At 48.0% G+C, this 12420-nt stretch overlaps 5 protein-coding genes and 1 long non-coding RNA gene across 14 annotated transcripts; 2 read left to right on the plus strand and 4 right to left on the minus strand.

Annotated features, from left to right (window-relative positions):
• Positions 1 to 20: 20 nt before the first annotated feature.
• On the minus strand, positions 21 to 1350 carry LOC9635209 (peroxidase 4). Its single transcript, XM_002982136.2, has 3 exons — positions 1094 to 1350; positions 828 to 1019; positions 21 to 762 (listed from the first exon to the last, which is right to left on the minus strand). The coding sequence occupies exons 1-3, from the start codon at positions 1304 to 1306 to the stop codon at positions 181 to 183; spliced, it is 987 nt and encodes a 328-aa protein (XP_002982182.1). The 5' UTR covers positions 1307 to 1350; the 3' UTR covers positions 21 to 180.
• A 339-nt stretch (positions 1351 to 1689) lies between these two features.
• LOC9635623 (ubiquitin-conjugating enzyme E2 variant 1C) lies at positions 1690 to 3618 on the plus strand. 3 transcript variants are annotated; one of them, XM_024687261.1, is made up of 7 exons: positions 1690 to 1773; positions 1838 to 2043; positions 2098 to 2264; positions 2320 to 2594; positions 2677 to 2816; positions 2881 to 3006; positions 3249 to 3618. In XM_024687261.1, exons 4-7 carry the CDS (start codon positions 2474 to 2476, stop codon positions 3390 to 3392), a joined length of 531 nt encoding a protein of 176 aa, XP_024543029.1. In that variant the 5' UTR covers positions 1690 to 1773; positions 1838 to 2043; positions 2098 to 2264; positions 2320 to 2473; the 3' UTR covers positions 3393 to 3618. The 3 variants fall into 3 exon arrangements, with proteins under 3 accessions (XP_024543029.1, XP_024543030.1, XP_024543031.1); XM_024687262.1 differs by having other exon boundaries at positions 2106 to 2264; XM_024687263.1 differs by lacking the exons at positions 1690 to 1773; positions 1838 to 2043 and having other exon boundaries at positions 2160 to 2594.
• Positions 3619 to 3816: 198 nt separating this feature from the next.
• Positions 3817 to 7422, minus strand: LOC112350662 (zinc-finger homeodomain protein 2-like). 6 transcript variants are annotated; one of them, XM_024687255.1, is made up of 6 exons: positions 5300 to 7422; positions 5000 to 5230; positions 4674 to 4894; positions 4086 to 4600; positions 3939 to 4021; positions 3827 to 3875 (listed from the first exon to the last, which is right to left on the minus strand). In XM_024687255.1, the coding sequence occupies exon 1, from the start codon at positions 6423 to 6425 to the stop codon at positions 5727 to 5729; it is 699 nt and encodes a 232-aa protein (XP_024543023.1). In that variant the 5' UTR covers positions 6426 to 7422; the 3' UTR covers positions 3827 to 3875; positions 3939 to 4021; positions 4086 to 4600; positions 4674 to 4894; positions 5000 to 5230; positions 5300 to 5726. The 6 variants fall into 6 exon arrangements, with proteins under 6 accessions (XP_024543024.1, XP_024543023.1, XP_024543026.1 ...); XM_024687258.1 differs by having other exon boundaries at positions 4086 to 4417; positions 4481 to 4600; positions 5000 to 7422; XM_024687260.1 differs by having other exon boundaries at positions 4086 to 4174; positions 4470 to 4600; positions 5000 to 7422.
• Positions 7423 to 8178: 756 nt separating this feature from the next.
• Positions 8179 to 10137, plus strand: LOC9635210 (probable 2-oxoglutarate-dependent dioxygenase At3g50210). 2 transcript variants are annotated; one of them, XM_002982025.2, is made up of 12 exons: positions 8179 to 8290; positions 8354 to 8469; positions 8552 to 8670; positions 8718 to 8781; positions 8842 to 8912; positions 8979 to 9037; positions 9097 to 9256; positions 9321 to 9340; positions 9395 to 9441; positions 9496 to 9576; positions 9650 to 9739; positions 9787 to 10137. In XM_002982025.2, the coding sequence occupies exons 1-12, from the start codon at positions 8254 to 8256 to the stop codon at positions 9904 to 9906; spliced, it is 984 nt and encodes a 327-aa protein (XP_002982071.1). In that variant the 5' UTR covers positions 8179 to 8253; the 3' UTR covers positions 9907 to 10137. The 2 variants fall into 2 exon arrangements, with proteins under 2 accessions (XP_002982071.1, XP_024543007.1); XM_024687239.1 differs by having other exon boundaries at positions 9321 to 9441.
• LOC9635211 (40S ribosomal protein S15a) lies at positions 9747 to 10484 on the minus strand. Its single transcript, XM_024687241.1, has 3 exons — positions 10348 to 10484; positions 10135 to 10295; positions 9747 to 10078 (listed from the first exon to the last, which is right to left on the minus strand). The coding sequence occupies exons 1-3, from the start codon at positions 10457 to 10459 to the stop codon at positions 9980 to 9982; spliced, it is 372 nt and encodes a 123-aa protein (XP_024543009.1). The 5' UTR covers positions 10460 to 10484; the 3' UTR covers positions 9747 to 9979.
• Positions 10485 to 11266: 782 nt separating this feature from the next.
• On the minus strand, positions 11267 to 11890 carry LOC9635624. The gene is made up of 2 exons (XR_002993835.1): positions 11739 to 11890; positions 11267 to 11683 (listed from the first exon to the last, which is right to left on the minus strand). It is a non-coding gene; the product is annotated as an uncharacterized LOC9635624 (long non-coding RNA).
• Positions 11891 to 12420: the final 530 nt, after the last annotated feature.

Here is a 12420-nt window from a genome sequence, read left to right on the forward strand (position 1 = left end):
ATTCTTTGTGATCCACAGCAGACAAGTAAGTATGCTTTTTTATTTTTATTTTCTTGTGACTGATATGACATTTATTTGGCAGGACCATCCAAATTTTGTTGTTGAGGGAGTTCCTCCCAAGGTACATGTGGAGTTTAGTCCTTTTTCCTTTTGATTTCATTTTGATCTACGTACTATACCTCAACTGTTCACAAAGTGGCAGTTCTTACGGATCTCTCCGTTTGTGCCTGTGAGAGGGCTGATGTCTCCCATTTTGATCATCGACTCCTTGAAATCCCGCCAGAATGTGAGCGGGTTACTTGCGTACGAGCTCACCAGTGTCGCTGCGTCCGAGCCGGTGCCGGAGAACAATTCCTGGTCAGACGTCAGCAGTCCCTTATTTTTCTGCAAGTTTTTGTAGTACTGATTGTCGAACCGGTTGGGTGTTACAGCATCCAGGTTTGAAAGCTGGTCATCACCGGACTCCTTGGGACAGCTGCTTTGGAGAGTTGCTAGAAACGAAGCGTCGATGGTTGGATCCGAAGCGGCTGTGCTGTTGAAGCTATAGAGGCGGTTGCGGAAAGTAAAGCACTGCGCAGCACCGATAGTATGAGCGCCGGACAACACGACCATGTCCTTAAGTGACAGACCCTTGGCCTGAAATGCGGATGTGAGCTCCGAGACTGTGAAAACCGGGGGTGGAATTTGGCTGTTGGCTGCATCACGGCTGGCCGTGGTACTGTCTCGCCGTCCCAAAGGAACGGCCCATCCTGGACCTCCGAGCTGTTTATAGCGCAACATATACGTGAGTTTCTCCTCCTCTATGGTTCAAAAACTCACTATCTTACCATGAAGACAGAAGTTTGTGCTGCCAGTGCTACGATATCCGCGCAGGAGACTATTCCCGGACACTGGCTCTCCAATTGGCTCTTGATAGCATCAATGACTTCGAATCCTCGTAAAGAGTTCTTATTTGGTCCTGCCGACTTTTCTCCCGTGAAGCTTGCAGTGTCATCCAAAAGAACGGAGCCATCGCATCCCTGGCGAATGCACAAGTGAGTGTTACTTTTAAACAATTTGAAGCACTGAATTCTAAAGGTTAGCGGCTCCTTACATTGACAAAGCAGTCGTGGAAGTGGAGCCTTAGCAGGGAGGCTGCCATTCGTTTCTCATTTCCAACAGCCTGAGACACCACTTTCCAAACAACATGAGACACATCGCGACAAGTACCGTTGTAAAATGAAGGGCTAAGCTGCGCACAAGTACTTGCCGACAATATCACAAGAGATGCTATAGCCACACACAAGGTTTTGGCTGCTTTTTTCATGATATTTTCTGGCAAGGAATTGATGTTTTTGGTTTGTAGGGAGAATAATGCAAGCAACCAAACAAGATGAATTCGGTGCTACGAAGGAGCTGGACTGCTTGTATTTATGTTCGGGGGTGGCGACTCAGTGGTCCATGCCTGTCAATTTCCGTAAGTTTCCTTGTCATGGTATCTGCTCGTGGGGCCGTTATGTGAGACTTGCGGTCATTTGGTAAAACACGCAGCACTTTGGACATTCACTCTTGACTTAGTTGCTCTTTCTGCTCTAAACAAGTTGTTTGCGTGGGATACAACCACGCAGATGGAGGTTCGACTGAAACACAACCTTGACCGCACCGAAGAAGCTTCTTAAGCAAGTCATCGGATCCAGTAAAATCGCTCCCGGAAGATCATGTGTGGAACAAGAGCAATATCTCTTACATCTGGACTCCACTAGTTTGCGGAGAATGCCAGATGCCGCTTTGAAGGTAAGCTCCGAAGAGTTTTGCGTGATTGAAATGCAAGCTTTCTTCTAAAAACTTAGTTCCACAGGTCAAGACAAGCAATGATTTCGCTGCTGCGCTTGTCAAGGATGAATTGAAACATCTCATTCCTTCGGCTGAAGGGTCAAAGAATTCCGCCTGGTGCTTCTGGTGGTGGTACCAATCCGCCAGCGAAGTGAGCCATTTTTTTCCGGCAGTCGTTTTCACGATGCACTTTGTTTATTGCGCTTGTCTCTCTGGATCAACTGGCCCCAGGTAAGCAGGGAGTTGTTTTCTATTTCGCGAGCTTCTAATGCGTGTTGGGTTTAGTGTAATAGGATTTTCTAAGCTAGCTTAATCATGATGGAGAGGTTTTGTTTCCTAATAGAAGTATGCACCAATCATTGTCCCAAGTTTAGTGCAAAAACATTCATTCAACCCGGAAAACATTAAGCTACTTAGCACTGAGAACCACTACTCACGCAACTATCATCAAGGTAAGGAGTTTTATGGCATTCACGGTGGCGTTGGACTTAACTATGATTCGGGCAGGCGAACTTGTGTTGGTGGGGAAAAAGAGAGACAGCGGGTCCCTGGAAGCACAAAACAGGCGTCCTTGGGACGAGATTCAATAGTGCGAGTCGAAATCTCGAAGCTCTCGTCGATCGTCGCCGACTGTGTGCTCCTGCTTCAGCAGCTCCCGGATATGATCCTCTGGAAAAGACAAAGACGGAACGTTCAGGAAGAGCCGCAGGAAGGCTCCCCGGAGGAAGCAGCAGCAGCAGCAGCAGCAGCTCAGGGAAGCATGTCTCGAGCCAAAGTACACGGTCAGTAGTAAAACTCTTTCCCTTGCATCATTTCTCTCTGGAGGCATGCATTGTCTCAGCTTTGCTGCGTGCTAGTGTGCAGTTCCCAGGAACTTTAGATTGCTCGACGAGCTGGAGCGAGGAGAGAAAGGACTGGGCGATCCCGCGGTGAGCTTAGGAATGGACGACGCCGACGATTTGCTCATGTATTCCTGGCGAGGAACCATCCTGGGCCCTTACGACGTAAGTGCTTGTTTTAAGTTAATTGTTCCAGTGTCCCGGATTTAATGCCTGGTTTTTCTTGTAGTCTGTTCACGAGGGTCGCATCTACCAGCTCAAGCTTTACTGCGACGATGACTACCCGAGCAAGCCCCCGAGCGTGAAGTTCCAGTCAAGGATCAACATGACGTGCGTGAATCAGGAAACTGGACTGGTAAGTACACTCACACTATTGGCGAGGAAGTAAGCACAGCTATACTGTTCCTTGCCTCTCCTTTTCACTCGCCCGAGAGAGAGCTTTCGCGTTTTACTAGATAGATAGATCGATAGCAGTCACCGCAGTCACTAGAGAGCTAAAGAGAAGATTTAAATGCAGTAGATTTGTCAATTTCCTTTCAGTTTCCATCGTCTCGATCCCCGTCGAGGAGAAGATGCTAACGCATTTTTTCTTTACAGATTGACAGCAAGAGCTTTGCGATGCTTGCGGACTGGAAGCCGGACTTCACGATGGAAGATGTGTTAACGCAGCTGAGAAAAGAGATGGCCGCCAGCCACAACAAAAGATTGCCACAGCCAGCCGAGGACAGCATCTTCCTCTAGCCAGGAAAACACGCAAGTGCTCTTCGCAAACACCCGCTCGCTGCCCGGGATCTTCTAGAAATCTGACTCTTTGGCCCTTTTATATTATTTCTCTCGCTTTCTCTCTCTCTGTGTTTCCCTGCGAAGAACACCACACCACCACCAGCACCACTGTGGCGAATCAGATCTTTTTGTGGGGAGGAAAAAGCCTGTCCTACAAACCATACGACAAATACCTCCTATTTTATTCGTTCTTGTTGTTGCTGCTGCCTTCTCGCGTCCGAGATTATACGAGTCCTGGCGAGAGAACATGGCAGTGGTTAGTGTGGTTGAATTTGTACCACCCCACGATCACGTCACAAACGCATGGATTACTTTAATAATCCAGTGGAGCAAAACTAGAATTTACCTATTAAAGCTGTGAAGTTGATTGAGCGAGGCAGCGTTTTTTTTTTTTTTTTGCTTTTGGTTCGTCCATCCAGTCCAGCTCTGGCTGGCCAGCTACTGGAGCAACAAGAAAACCATCCATAAGTACAAAACAAAGCCGGCATAGCTACTTTTACTTACATTCAGGTAGTCCGTTACTAGCTCCAGCTTGCTCGGGTCGCCGGGGGTTCGTTTGGCTGATCTTTAGCTACCACTCTTGTCGGCTGCGCGCGAGACCATCAGATCCAATTGACTTAAAAACAAAACAACGACTTGACAATTACTGACCTGAGCGAATGGGCTTAGCCGTTGTTTATTGTGCGTGTGTCATGAGTTCATGGATTTAGCATCATGAGCGGGAGCAACCACCACCACACCTGGGCTTAAAAGAAATCTGTGATATCTCACATCGCTACAAGCAGCAGCACTTCCAGCACACGCACGACACGCTCACCATGATTTGCTACTCACTTTCTCTTTCTTTTCTCCAATCGGCCAACCCTCGAAAGGCCAGCAAAGATCAGTACAGTGACAAAAGCTGGAAGGTCTCACAGAACACAGGCAGGATCCGATGCGAATGCCGGGCACAAGAATAACGATGCAAAGTATGCAGCTCTGACCTGATAGGACGGATTTATGCGCGGGAAGAGTTAGCCACCAGCTTAAGCTTACTTGAAACTTACGGGACAAAGCAGCCTAGCCGCGTAGCTGTCCGAGCTAGCAAATGGTTGTGGCGGTGGCAGCGCAGCGAGACGCTGCTGCGGTGAGGCCAGAGAAAGCGACGGTGTGTCAGGGTCACACTCCTACACCCGAAAAGCAAAAGGTAAATCGTGGAAAAAAATTGCAAAAGAAAACGAGATGAGAGAGAGGGAGAACCTTTGCGTTTTCCAATGAGGTGGTGGTGCAGAGCGCTGTTGCAGCCAGCGGCCAGCAGCCAGCCAGGTCTCGTGCATGACAATCACCTGAAACCAAAATTTCAAGTGAGCACAGACAGTCCTTTCCCTGCCTGGCAAGCCGGGGCCCGGGGTCCGTTCCGTCGACCCTTTTGTAAGCTGTGCATTAATACATCGTCCAAACATGTGCGATTAAAGCTCGCTCTGCGAACGAAAGCAACGACTGAATTAGTAGCTGGGGAAGACTTTGATCCAATTAAACGTTCATTTAAAAGGCTCGAAAGAAAACGAGAGGAAAAAAACAGTCACCTTTTGTTGCTCGCTCTCCGTCTCGGTGTCTGATGCCGAAAATGATGAAGTGTGCTGCACCGCCGCGTCCAGTCTGGAGCATTGGATTTGATTTCCACCTTCACGCCTCCGGAACAGTGTACAAGGCAGCGAAGGCGTGCTGCCGGAAACGTCAGAGTGAAGAGAAGAAACTCAGCTGATCATCACCACACCAAGCTTTGAAACCAAGATGGAAAAACCAACGAAGGGTTCCTGAAGCGAAGCAAGCAGCAGAGACAAACAGAAAGAAAGCTCAACAAAGTTCCTACCGAAAGTTCCTACCGAAGAGATCTCATTCCCTCTCGCAGCGAGCCGAGAACGCACCCAAACTTTAAGAGACGCATGCACGAGATGGAGCGAGAGCGAGTCTTTAGAACATAAACAGGTAGCAGTAGCACCACCACCACCTAGAACATGTAATTACAAAAACGTTAGAGCATGGAATGGCGAAAGCCAAACGAAAACATAAGGAGTTCTGATCAGCAAGTGAATGCTTTTCTTGCCTGGTGAGAGTCAAGTTTTTAAAAGAAAACCCTGCGGTAGAACCTGAAGCGTTTCTCGCTGCAGCTTCCCCACAGACAAAAGCTAGAGTTGAGAATGCAAAGTAAAATGGAGAGAAAGAAAACAATGTACCTCTCAAACGAAGCGACTAAAGAAGACGAGGAAACCTCTTGAGATATATGATCTCCCCCCGGCTGGCCAGCTTAGCTTACATCTTCTTCCCCAGCGTGTGCTTGTTGTTGTGCATCCACACCTTGAGGACGTGACGCTTGACGCCCACCTCGTTACAAAACTGCTGGACCTCGGCCTCGTCGTGCTTCTGGATCTTCCAGCCCACCTTATCCGCAAATGCCAGCATCCTCTCCTTTTGGTCTCCCGTGAACTTCGTCCTAAACCTCTTTTTGAGATTAGGCCCTCCAGCGTTTGGCATGTAGACTCCTTGATCGTCCAGCTCCCCTGATCTCGACGGCAGCATGAGCCGCTTCTTGTCCTTCCGGTGGTGGCACTCGAGGCAAGAGGGCTCGCCCTCCACCTCCCGCCGGTGGAAGTTGCGGTGGCAGTCACAGGCAGCGCACTTGAGAGCATCCAGCGTCCCTTCCTCTCCGCACGGCATAAATTCTCCACACCCATCCAGAGCGTGCCCGCCGATACCCGCGGCGTGGTTCTTCAAGCACTGCGTGTACCTCACTGGACGCTTGCTTTTGCTGTCACCCCCTGCCGCCGCCGCCGCCGCCCCCGCCTCTCCGGAGACGACTACGACTGCAGCGCCGCTTCCCACTTGAGCCGCTGGCGTTCCATTCCCACTCGCCAGGAGCTTGAGCTTGGCTGCAGTCTCGTGTATCGCCGCGGCACTGAACTGCGCTGAAATTGGAATGGGAATGTCTTCTTCATGGCCACCCAAATCCATTGCTCTCGAGAGTGGTCCTCGAGAGTGATCAGTGGCTACCTGCCTGCTGAGTCGTGCTAGCTTGGAACTTTTAAGAGATGACTTTGCCGTCACTGAGCTACAGCCACCATCTTCTCGAGTCTATAACCTGTGCCCAAAGCTTTCCAGATTGCCTGCCTCCTGCCATCTGCTAGATCTCGTCATCCTCAAGAGCTGCTCACTACCCTCTTCCCTGCTTCGGCCCAGCTAGCTACACCGGACATTACTCCTGCCAGCACGTCTGAGCATGATCGTGGGATTCCAGTTCGCTGCTGCTAGGCCGCCTCTTAGGAGATTTGAGAGCCAACCCAGCTTAGGATAAGCGCAGCACAGGAATTTCGATGATGAAGAGAGAGAAGAAGGGAGTGGAAGCAGACAGACAAACAGAAACTGGCACACCAGATTTTTAAAACTCTCAGGGATGAGGAGAGAAGGAAAAGAAGGGAGATTTGTTATGTATGGAGGAGGAATGTCAAGGAAAAAAAAGAGTGGCAGGGTTTGGAAGAACTGCGAGGAGACTATCGAGCTAAAACACTGGCTAGATCACTTGAGAGAGAAAAGCGAGAGAATGAAAAAAGAAATCCACACTCCTGGTCCCCACAGCACTGACGCACAACGAGAAATCAAGCACAGCGGGAAGAGATCGATCGAAATATGGAAGAAAGCAAACGAGGAGAGATCGAGCAGCAGCAGCAATTAATATTACCGACACAGCGCTTGCGAAGTGGCGATTCGGCTCCTACCAAGCCCCGCCGGCTGCACGACGCGGGGCTAGATCGATCGATCCAGCACCGCATCACCTGGAGCAAGCGCCATCGCCGTGAAATCGAGCGCCGCCGCCGCCGCCGCCGCCTCTCCTCCTCACCGCTGCCGGAGCCTGGAACTCGAAATAAAAATCCCCAAGAGCTTTCACATGCAATGAAAACTCTCTCCAAAGCTTTCGGTGCTCTCACTCTTTCACACACGCTCGAAGAACACACGAGAGACACTAACTAGACTCCATTGCCCTTTATTTTCCCGCCTCGGTGGCCCCATCCTGGCCGTCGATGCCCTCCATCCGACGGCCACGCTGAAACCCACGATATGAGAGGGCGCTTTCACACTGGGGAAAATCAAATTTCCGGGATTTTTCCCGGGTAGTTTATTGGTCCCAGTGTTTTTGAACAAGAGTAAAAAAACTTTTTTAATGCGGGAAAATTGTTTTTAAACTGTTTCACGACTGACACCAACAGTCTGGCGCCTGGGCGGATCGCAGCCGTTGAGTGTGAGAACGGGCGACGGCGATGATGCCACGTGGGAGTTTAATTTGAAACTTTGTCCAAGTAGTACTTTTTGGTGGCAGACATCAGTTTGTGGTAAGGCTTGCAGAACTTACACTGAGGCTATTTTTTGTTTTACAGCTATCTCATCACAGTGTTTCTACCAGGCATGGGCTTTGTCTTTGACAATAATTCACTGAAAAGGAGCAATTTGGGACCACAAACAATGCATTTGCAGTATCAGATTAGTTTAAAATAATTAGGAAAATATACTTTAATTAAATACCTGTTTGCAGTACATTTCTTAGTTATAATACATGTTTTGGGTTGTCATCATGGAGGCTTAGGCTGGATAAGCTTGGATTGTTTTAGAGGTCACCTTAGAAGCTATGACAACAAGAGATACTAAAATCTGTAGCTTTAGTTAATCAAAATAATTACTCAATCTAGTAAAGAGATTTTCAATCTAGTAAAGGAACTAATATTAGGGCTTACAGACACCAAAATAACGAATATTCTATCTAGGGCATATTCAGCGGCATCGTCTGGCTATGGCGCCCCACGCTCTCGACTCCATTCCTACAATCGGTACGCTCCCAAATTCCTCTCGCGCGCGCAAGATTTCCATCTATCACGCTTGCGTTTTTCCAGATGTGGAGCCACTGGTGAGGCGATTCGATGATCCCGGCCTTGGCGCTTTTCCGGATGTGAGAGACGTGATCGAGCAGCTCGATCACGCTTGCAGGAACATTGGGTTCTTCTACGCGGTACGATTTAGACTCTCGCGATCGATCGATCGATCTACTTTCACGGAATTCAAGCAAATTTCTCGCTCCTTTTTTCTTTCAGGCAGGCCATGGCGTCTCTCGAGAGCTTATGGACGATGTCCGGAGTTTAAGCCACGAATTTTTCAAGCTTCCAGACTGTGACAAAATGCGAATCAAGATGACTCCTTCGAGCGGCTATCGGTAAAGAGCTAGAAATCCTCGTTCTTAGTTTTTTTTTTTTCAACCAGGGGATACCAAAAGCTTGGAGAAAACGTATCGTATGGCATGCACGACTGTCACGAAGCCATTGATGTAAGGTTTCCATTGAAGTTGACGAAGCTTTCATGCTCGGGGAAATTTCTCCTTTGGCAGTACTTTCGAGAACTTGGACCAGAGATCCAGGATCTAGAACTCGCAAAAACGGTGATGGGTCCAAACCAATGGTAAACACCAAGGTAGAAAGCTCCAGCAGCAGTTAATCTTGGTTTCATTTCGTTCTCTTCTCGCAGGCCAGAGAATCCAAAGCGTTTTCGTGCAGTGATGGAGGATTACGTTGATCAATTGCGAGGTAAACAGTTTCTTTCTGGCAAAAAGTTTATTTTCTCTCGTTTTTGTTTTTCTTTGTAGGATTGTCAAAGGCGATATTGCGAGGGGTAGCACTGGCTTTGGGTGGCGAAGCTGACACTTTTGAGGGCTCCAGAGCTGGGGATCCATTCTGGATACTGCGAGTCATTGGTTATCCACCGAAAGATTCACTGGAGAGTCCAGAAAGTTTTGGAATAGGATGGTAAGTTCTCCTTCGTTTTCCGACCAAAGAAAAGTATTAACTGTTGGGAGTTCTTTGTTTCTAGTGGTGAACATACTGACTACGGTGAGATTTGGATCGATATCAATTGGTCTTTTTTTGAGTTCTTTGTTCTTACAGGTCTGCTCACTCTTGTCAATCAAGATCCTGAAATTCCTGCTCTACAGGTAAGAATGTTGGCTTGATTTTGTTAAGTTTCTTATGTTGATCCGTGCTTAAAGGTGAAGAACTGCTCAGGAAAGTGGCTGTGGGCGGATCCTGTGCCAGGAACGTTTGTTGTCAACATTGGTGACATGCTAAAAGTACGTCCTCGCAAAATAATCTTCCAGGCTCCTCTCAAAAAACTTCTTTTTAATTTGCTGTGGGGGATTTTAGATCTGGAGCAATGGAACATATCAGCCTACTCTTCACAGAGTGCTCAACAGTGCCATGGATTTCAGAGTTTCTGTGCCATTCTTCTACGAGGTTAAAGTTTTTGGTGTGTACTTTTGACAAACTTTTTTCTTTTCCAGCCAAATTTCGATACAAAGGTGGAGCCTTTAAGTTTTTGTCTTGGAAACTCTAAGGAGGAGGAGAAGCCAGTCGTCTACGGTGAACATCTCGTGAAAAAAGTCCTCACAAACTTTGCTTGAGAAAGCTGGGGTTTTTGTCCCTCCGATTGATCCAAAGCTCCCTCGATCTTGCCACAGAAAATTCGATCCCAAATCAGTAGAAGTATCCCAAAATCCGGCCACCAAGGTTCTTTTTCTTGGCTTCTCGGTGATCCATGACACCCAGGAAATTCGTGATCACAAGGTGACCAACCTTCCAAGAACAAAAAAGGATTTTAGCATAAAGAAAATTCATACTTCTTATTCTACCTCTGGAGCTGGGAGAATTTGTCTCGCCCACGCATCGATCCTGCGCGACTTCGTATCAAATCGCTGCGACAGCAGCACGCATTTCTTGAGCTTGTCCGTGATCTCGACGGTGATGTGCCCTGGAGTGTGTCCGCCGTGCCTCTGGAAATTTTCCACAAACCCTGCTTCGACATGGAAACACTCCAATCACCCAAAGCGATCCGATCCCCATACCTTGCTTCTTCATCACCTCCAGGAACCTCAGTACCAGATTGGACGACGGCCTGATCACCGCATTCTTCCTGCCCAGCCGCGCAGCATCGTTGAGCGAGCTCAACCTCACCATGGCCCTGAAACCCTAAGAGTTTATTATTAACAACAATAAAATAATTTGGCAAGAGTCTATACAATACTATTAGTTTTATAAATTATATTAATAATTTATAAACAATGTTTATTAGATGTATAATATCTTAAAATATTCAAATTACATAATCTTTCAAACTCTAGACAGTGAAACTTAATAGTTTTCTCAAACCGCAGGCTTACTATGCAACATAATCGAGGAGCAAGTACAGCTGGTGGGGATCTCTAATCTTGGAGCTCTGCTCATGCACACTCCAATACAAGCTAAAGAGGCTTGCGAGTATATTTGTCACCGGATGTTCTTGGCCAAGCAACTACACTCAAGATGTGGTTTCTGTGGGGCCTCGAGCTCATTCTCTATGAGCTTGTCCGGGAAGTGTTCCGTTCTCAGAATACCTTAGACAGCGTGGGTGTGTCGAGGGAGGCTCAGGGTTTGATCATTTGGATGTTGGAGGTTGATCCGGGCAAGAGGCTGACTGTGGAGCAACTGCTTATCGTAAGAACACTAGCGAGCAGCCTACCAACCTTGCAGGATTATGTAAGACCAATCACAAAGAAATTATTTCTAAATTATGAAATCCCCATATAAAATCAAAGATGTTCAATTGCCATTTGGTTTTATCACGAAGTTTTGTTTCCCGTTGCTATTCATGTAGCAAAATGTCAGAATCAGCTTGACTTGTATGAACAAAACATACATATGATTATTTATCGTGGCAAGTTGCAGAACACCTTGTGTCACTTGTGTGCAGCAAATGCCGAGTCAAGGCATTCCAGGGAATCTAAAGAATATGTAATGTTGATCACTTTTGAGTTTCAAAATTGCTGATTACGCCTTTCGCTTTTGTGGCCTGCCTGCCTCGAGTCGGCAATCTCCATAATCAAAGAGAATGCAATGGCAGCGGAAAACGGGCGTTGCTTCCACTTCTTTCTCAGTATGGCATGGTGTCTAAATCAGGCTACTGAGCATCCACGCTTCTGGCAATCCTTCCATAGCAAAGGAACATCTCCATCAAGAAAAAGTGAAGAGAAAACTTCCCAAGCTCGAAATGAACTATACAAGTTTTTAAATACCTGGAACCACACCAGCAAAAATGCCGTCGTCGTCCCCAACGTGAGCAAAATCCGCGAACAACTGCAAATCGAGCTCACATCCACGGATCATCTGGGTGATATGCCAAGAACTTGGCTGTTTTGGATGCACCTATACAGGCAAGAACAAAATCTAGAGAAAAAACGAAGAAGAAAGATAATCTTACCAGTTGACTTTGAGGCCCTTGCGGGAGAATCCATGGCGGCCTCTACTCCAATCGGCAGAGCACCACTGCGCCAGGGCTTGTAAGCGTGATGCGTGGAGTGGCCTTTGGAGAGTGGACAAGGTCAAGGCGCTGGAGGCTGTCAGGAGGAGGAGAGAAAGCACCACCGTGATCTATGCCCAACGGCGCCGCTGGTGGCGCCGCCGCCCACTCGTGGTGTTGCTGCAGCCCACGAACTATCTATCTATCTCTCTTCTGTTTCTACATCGAGAAGCATGAGACATTATGTAATGCAAGGCATGCAGTTTCAAAATTTCCACCTCCTCACCATCTTCCTCCCTCCGCCCCTGCTATCAATTCTTGACTTGGCACCATGCCAGTCGTGACTTTCACTCGCTTTGATGAGATCAGACGCCGTCGGAGGAGTTTTCCACGCCACTCGAGTCCGCGTCACTCCAAAGACGCGAAGCCAAGGAGGGCGACGCTCCTCAAGCGCGGGCACAGCCAGGCAAGCTCGTCAGCGGTGGCGGACGATCACGGCCCCGATTCCACCTGGGTGGACGTGAAGGAGAAGCGGAGAAAGGACAAGAAATCCAAGAGCAAGAAGAATCCTCCAACGCAGGGAGAGACAGCGACTTGCTAGTTAGAACAAACAAAAGCTTTTGGATGTTTTACCACAAGAAAT

This window comes from Selaginella moellendorffii, unplaced genomic scaffold, assembly GCF_000143415.4.
Source record: "Selaginella moellendorffii unplaced genomic scaffold, v1.0 SELMOscaffold_52, whole genome shotgun sequence".
Classification (NCBI taxonomy): domain Eukaryota; kingdom Viridiplantae; phylum Streptophyta; class Lycopodiopsida; order Selaginellales; family Selaginellaceae; genus Selaginella; species Selaginella moellendorffii.

Coding starts and splice junctions, on each gene's coding strand:
- LOC9635210 (XM_024687239.1), top strand. CDS start 8,254: ATGGCGCCCCACGCTCTCGACTCCATTCCTACAATCG. Junction 8,291..8,353: donor CGACTCCATTCCTACAATCG/GTACGCTCCCAA, acceptor GCGTTTTTCCAG/ATGTGGAGCCACTGGTGAGG. Junction 8,782..8,841: donor ACTGTCACGAAGCCATTGAT/GTAAGGTTTCCA, acceptor CTCCTTTGGCAG/TACTTTCGAGAACTTGGACC.
- LOC112350662 (XM_024687256.1), bottom strand. CDS start 6,425: ATGGATTTGGGTGGCCATGAAGAAGACATTCCCATTCCAATTTCAGCG.
- LOC9635209 (XM_002982136.2), bottom strand. CDS start 1,306: ATGAAAAAAGCAGCCAAAACCTTGTGTGTGGCTATAGCATCTCTTGTG. Junction 1,020..1,093: donor TCCACGACTGCTTTGTCAAT/GTAAGGAGCCGC, acceptor TGCATTCGCCAG/GGATGCGATGGCTCCGTTCT. Junction 763..827: donor CACAAACTTCTGTCTTCATG/GTAAGATAGTGA, acceptor CGCTATAAACAG/CTCGGAGGTCCAGGATGGGC.
- LOC9635211 (XM_024687241.1), bottom strand. CDS start 10,459: ATGGTGAGGTTGAGCTCGCTCAACGATGCTGCGCGGCTGGGCAGGAAG. Junction 10,296..10,347: donor GGAGGTGATGAAGAAGCAAG/GTATGGGGATCG, acceptor ATGTCGAAGCAG/GGTTTGTGGAAAATTTCCAG. Junction 10,079..10,134: donor AAATTCTCCCAGCTCCAGAG/GTAGAATAAGAA, acceptor TGTTCTTGGAAG/GTTGGTCACCTTGTGATCAC.
- LOC9635623 (XM_024687261.1), top strand. CDS start 2,474: ATGATCCTCTGGAAAAGACAAAGACGGAACGTTCAGGAAGAGCCGCAG. Junction 2,595..2,676: donor GTCTCGAGCCAAAGTACACG/GTCAGTAGTAAA, acceptor GCTAGTGTGCAG/TTCCCAGGAACTTTAGATTG. Junction 3,007..3,248: donor TGAATCAGGAAACTGGACTG/GTAAGTACACTC, acceptor TTTTCTTTACAG/ATTGACAGCAAGAGCTTTGC.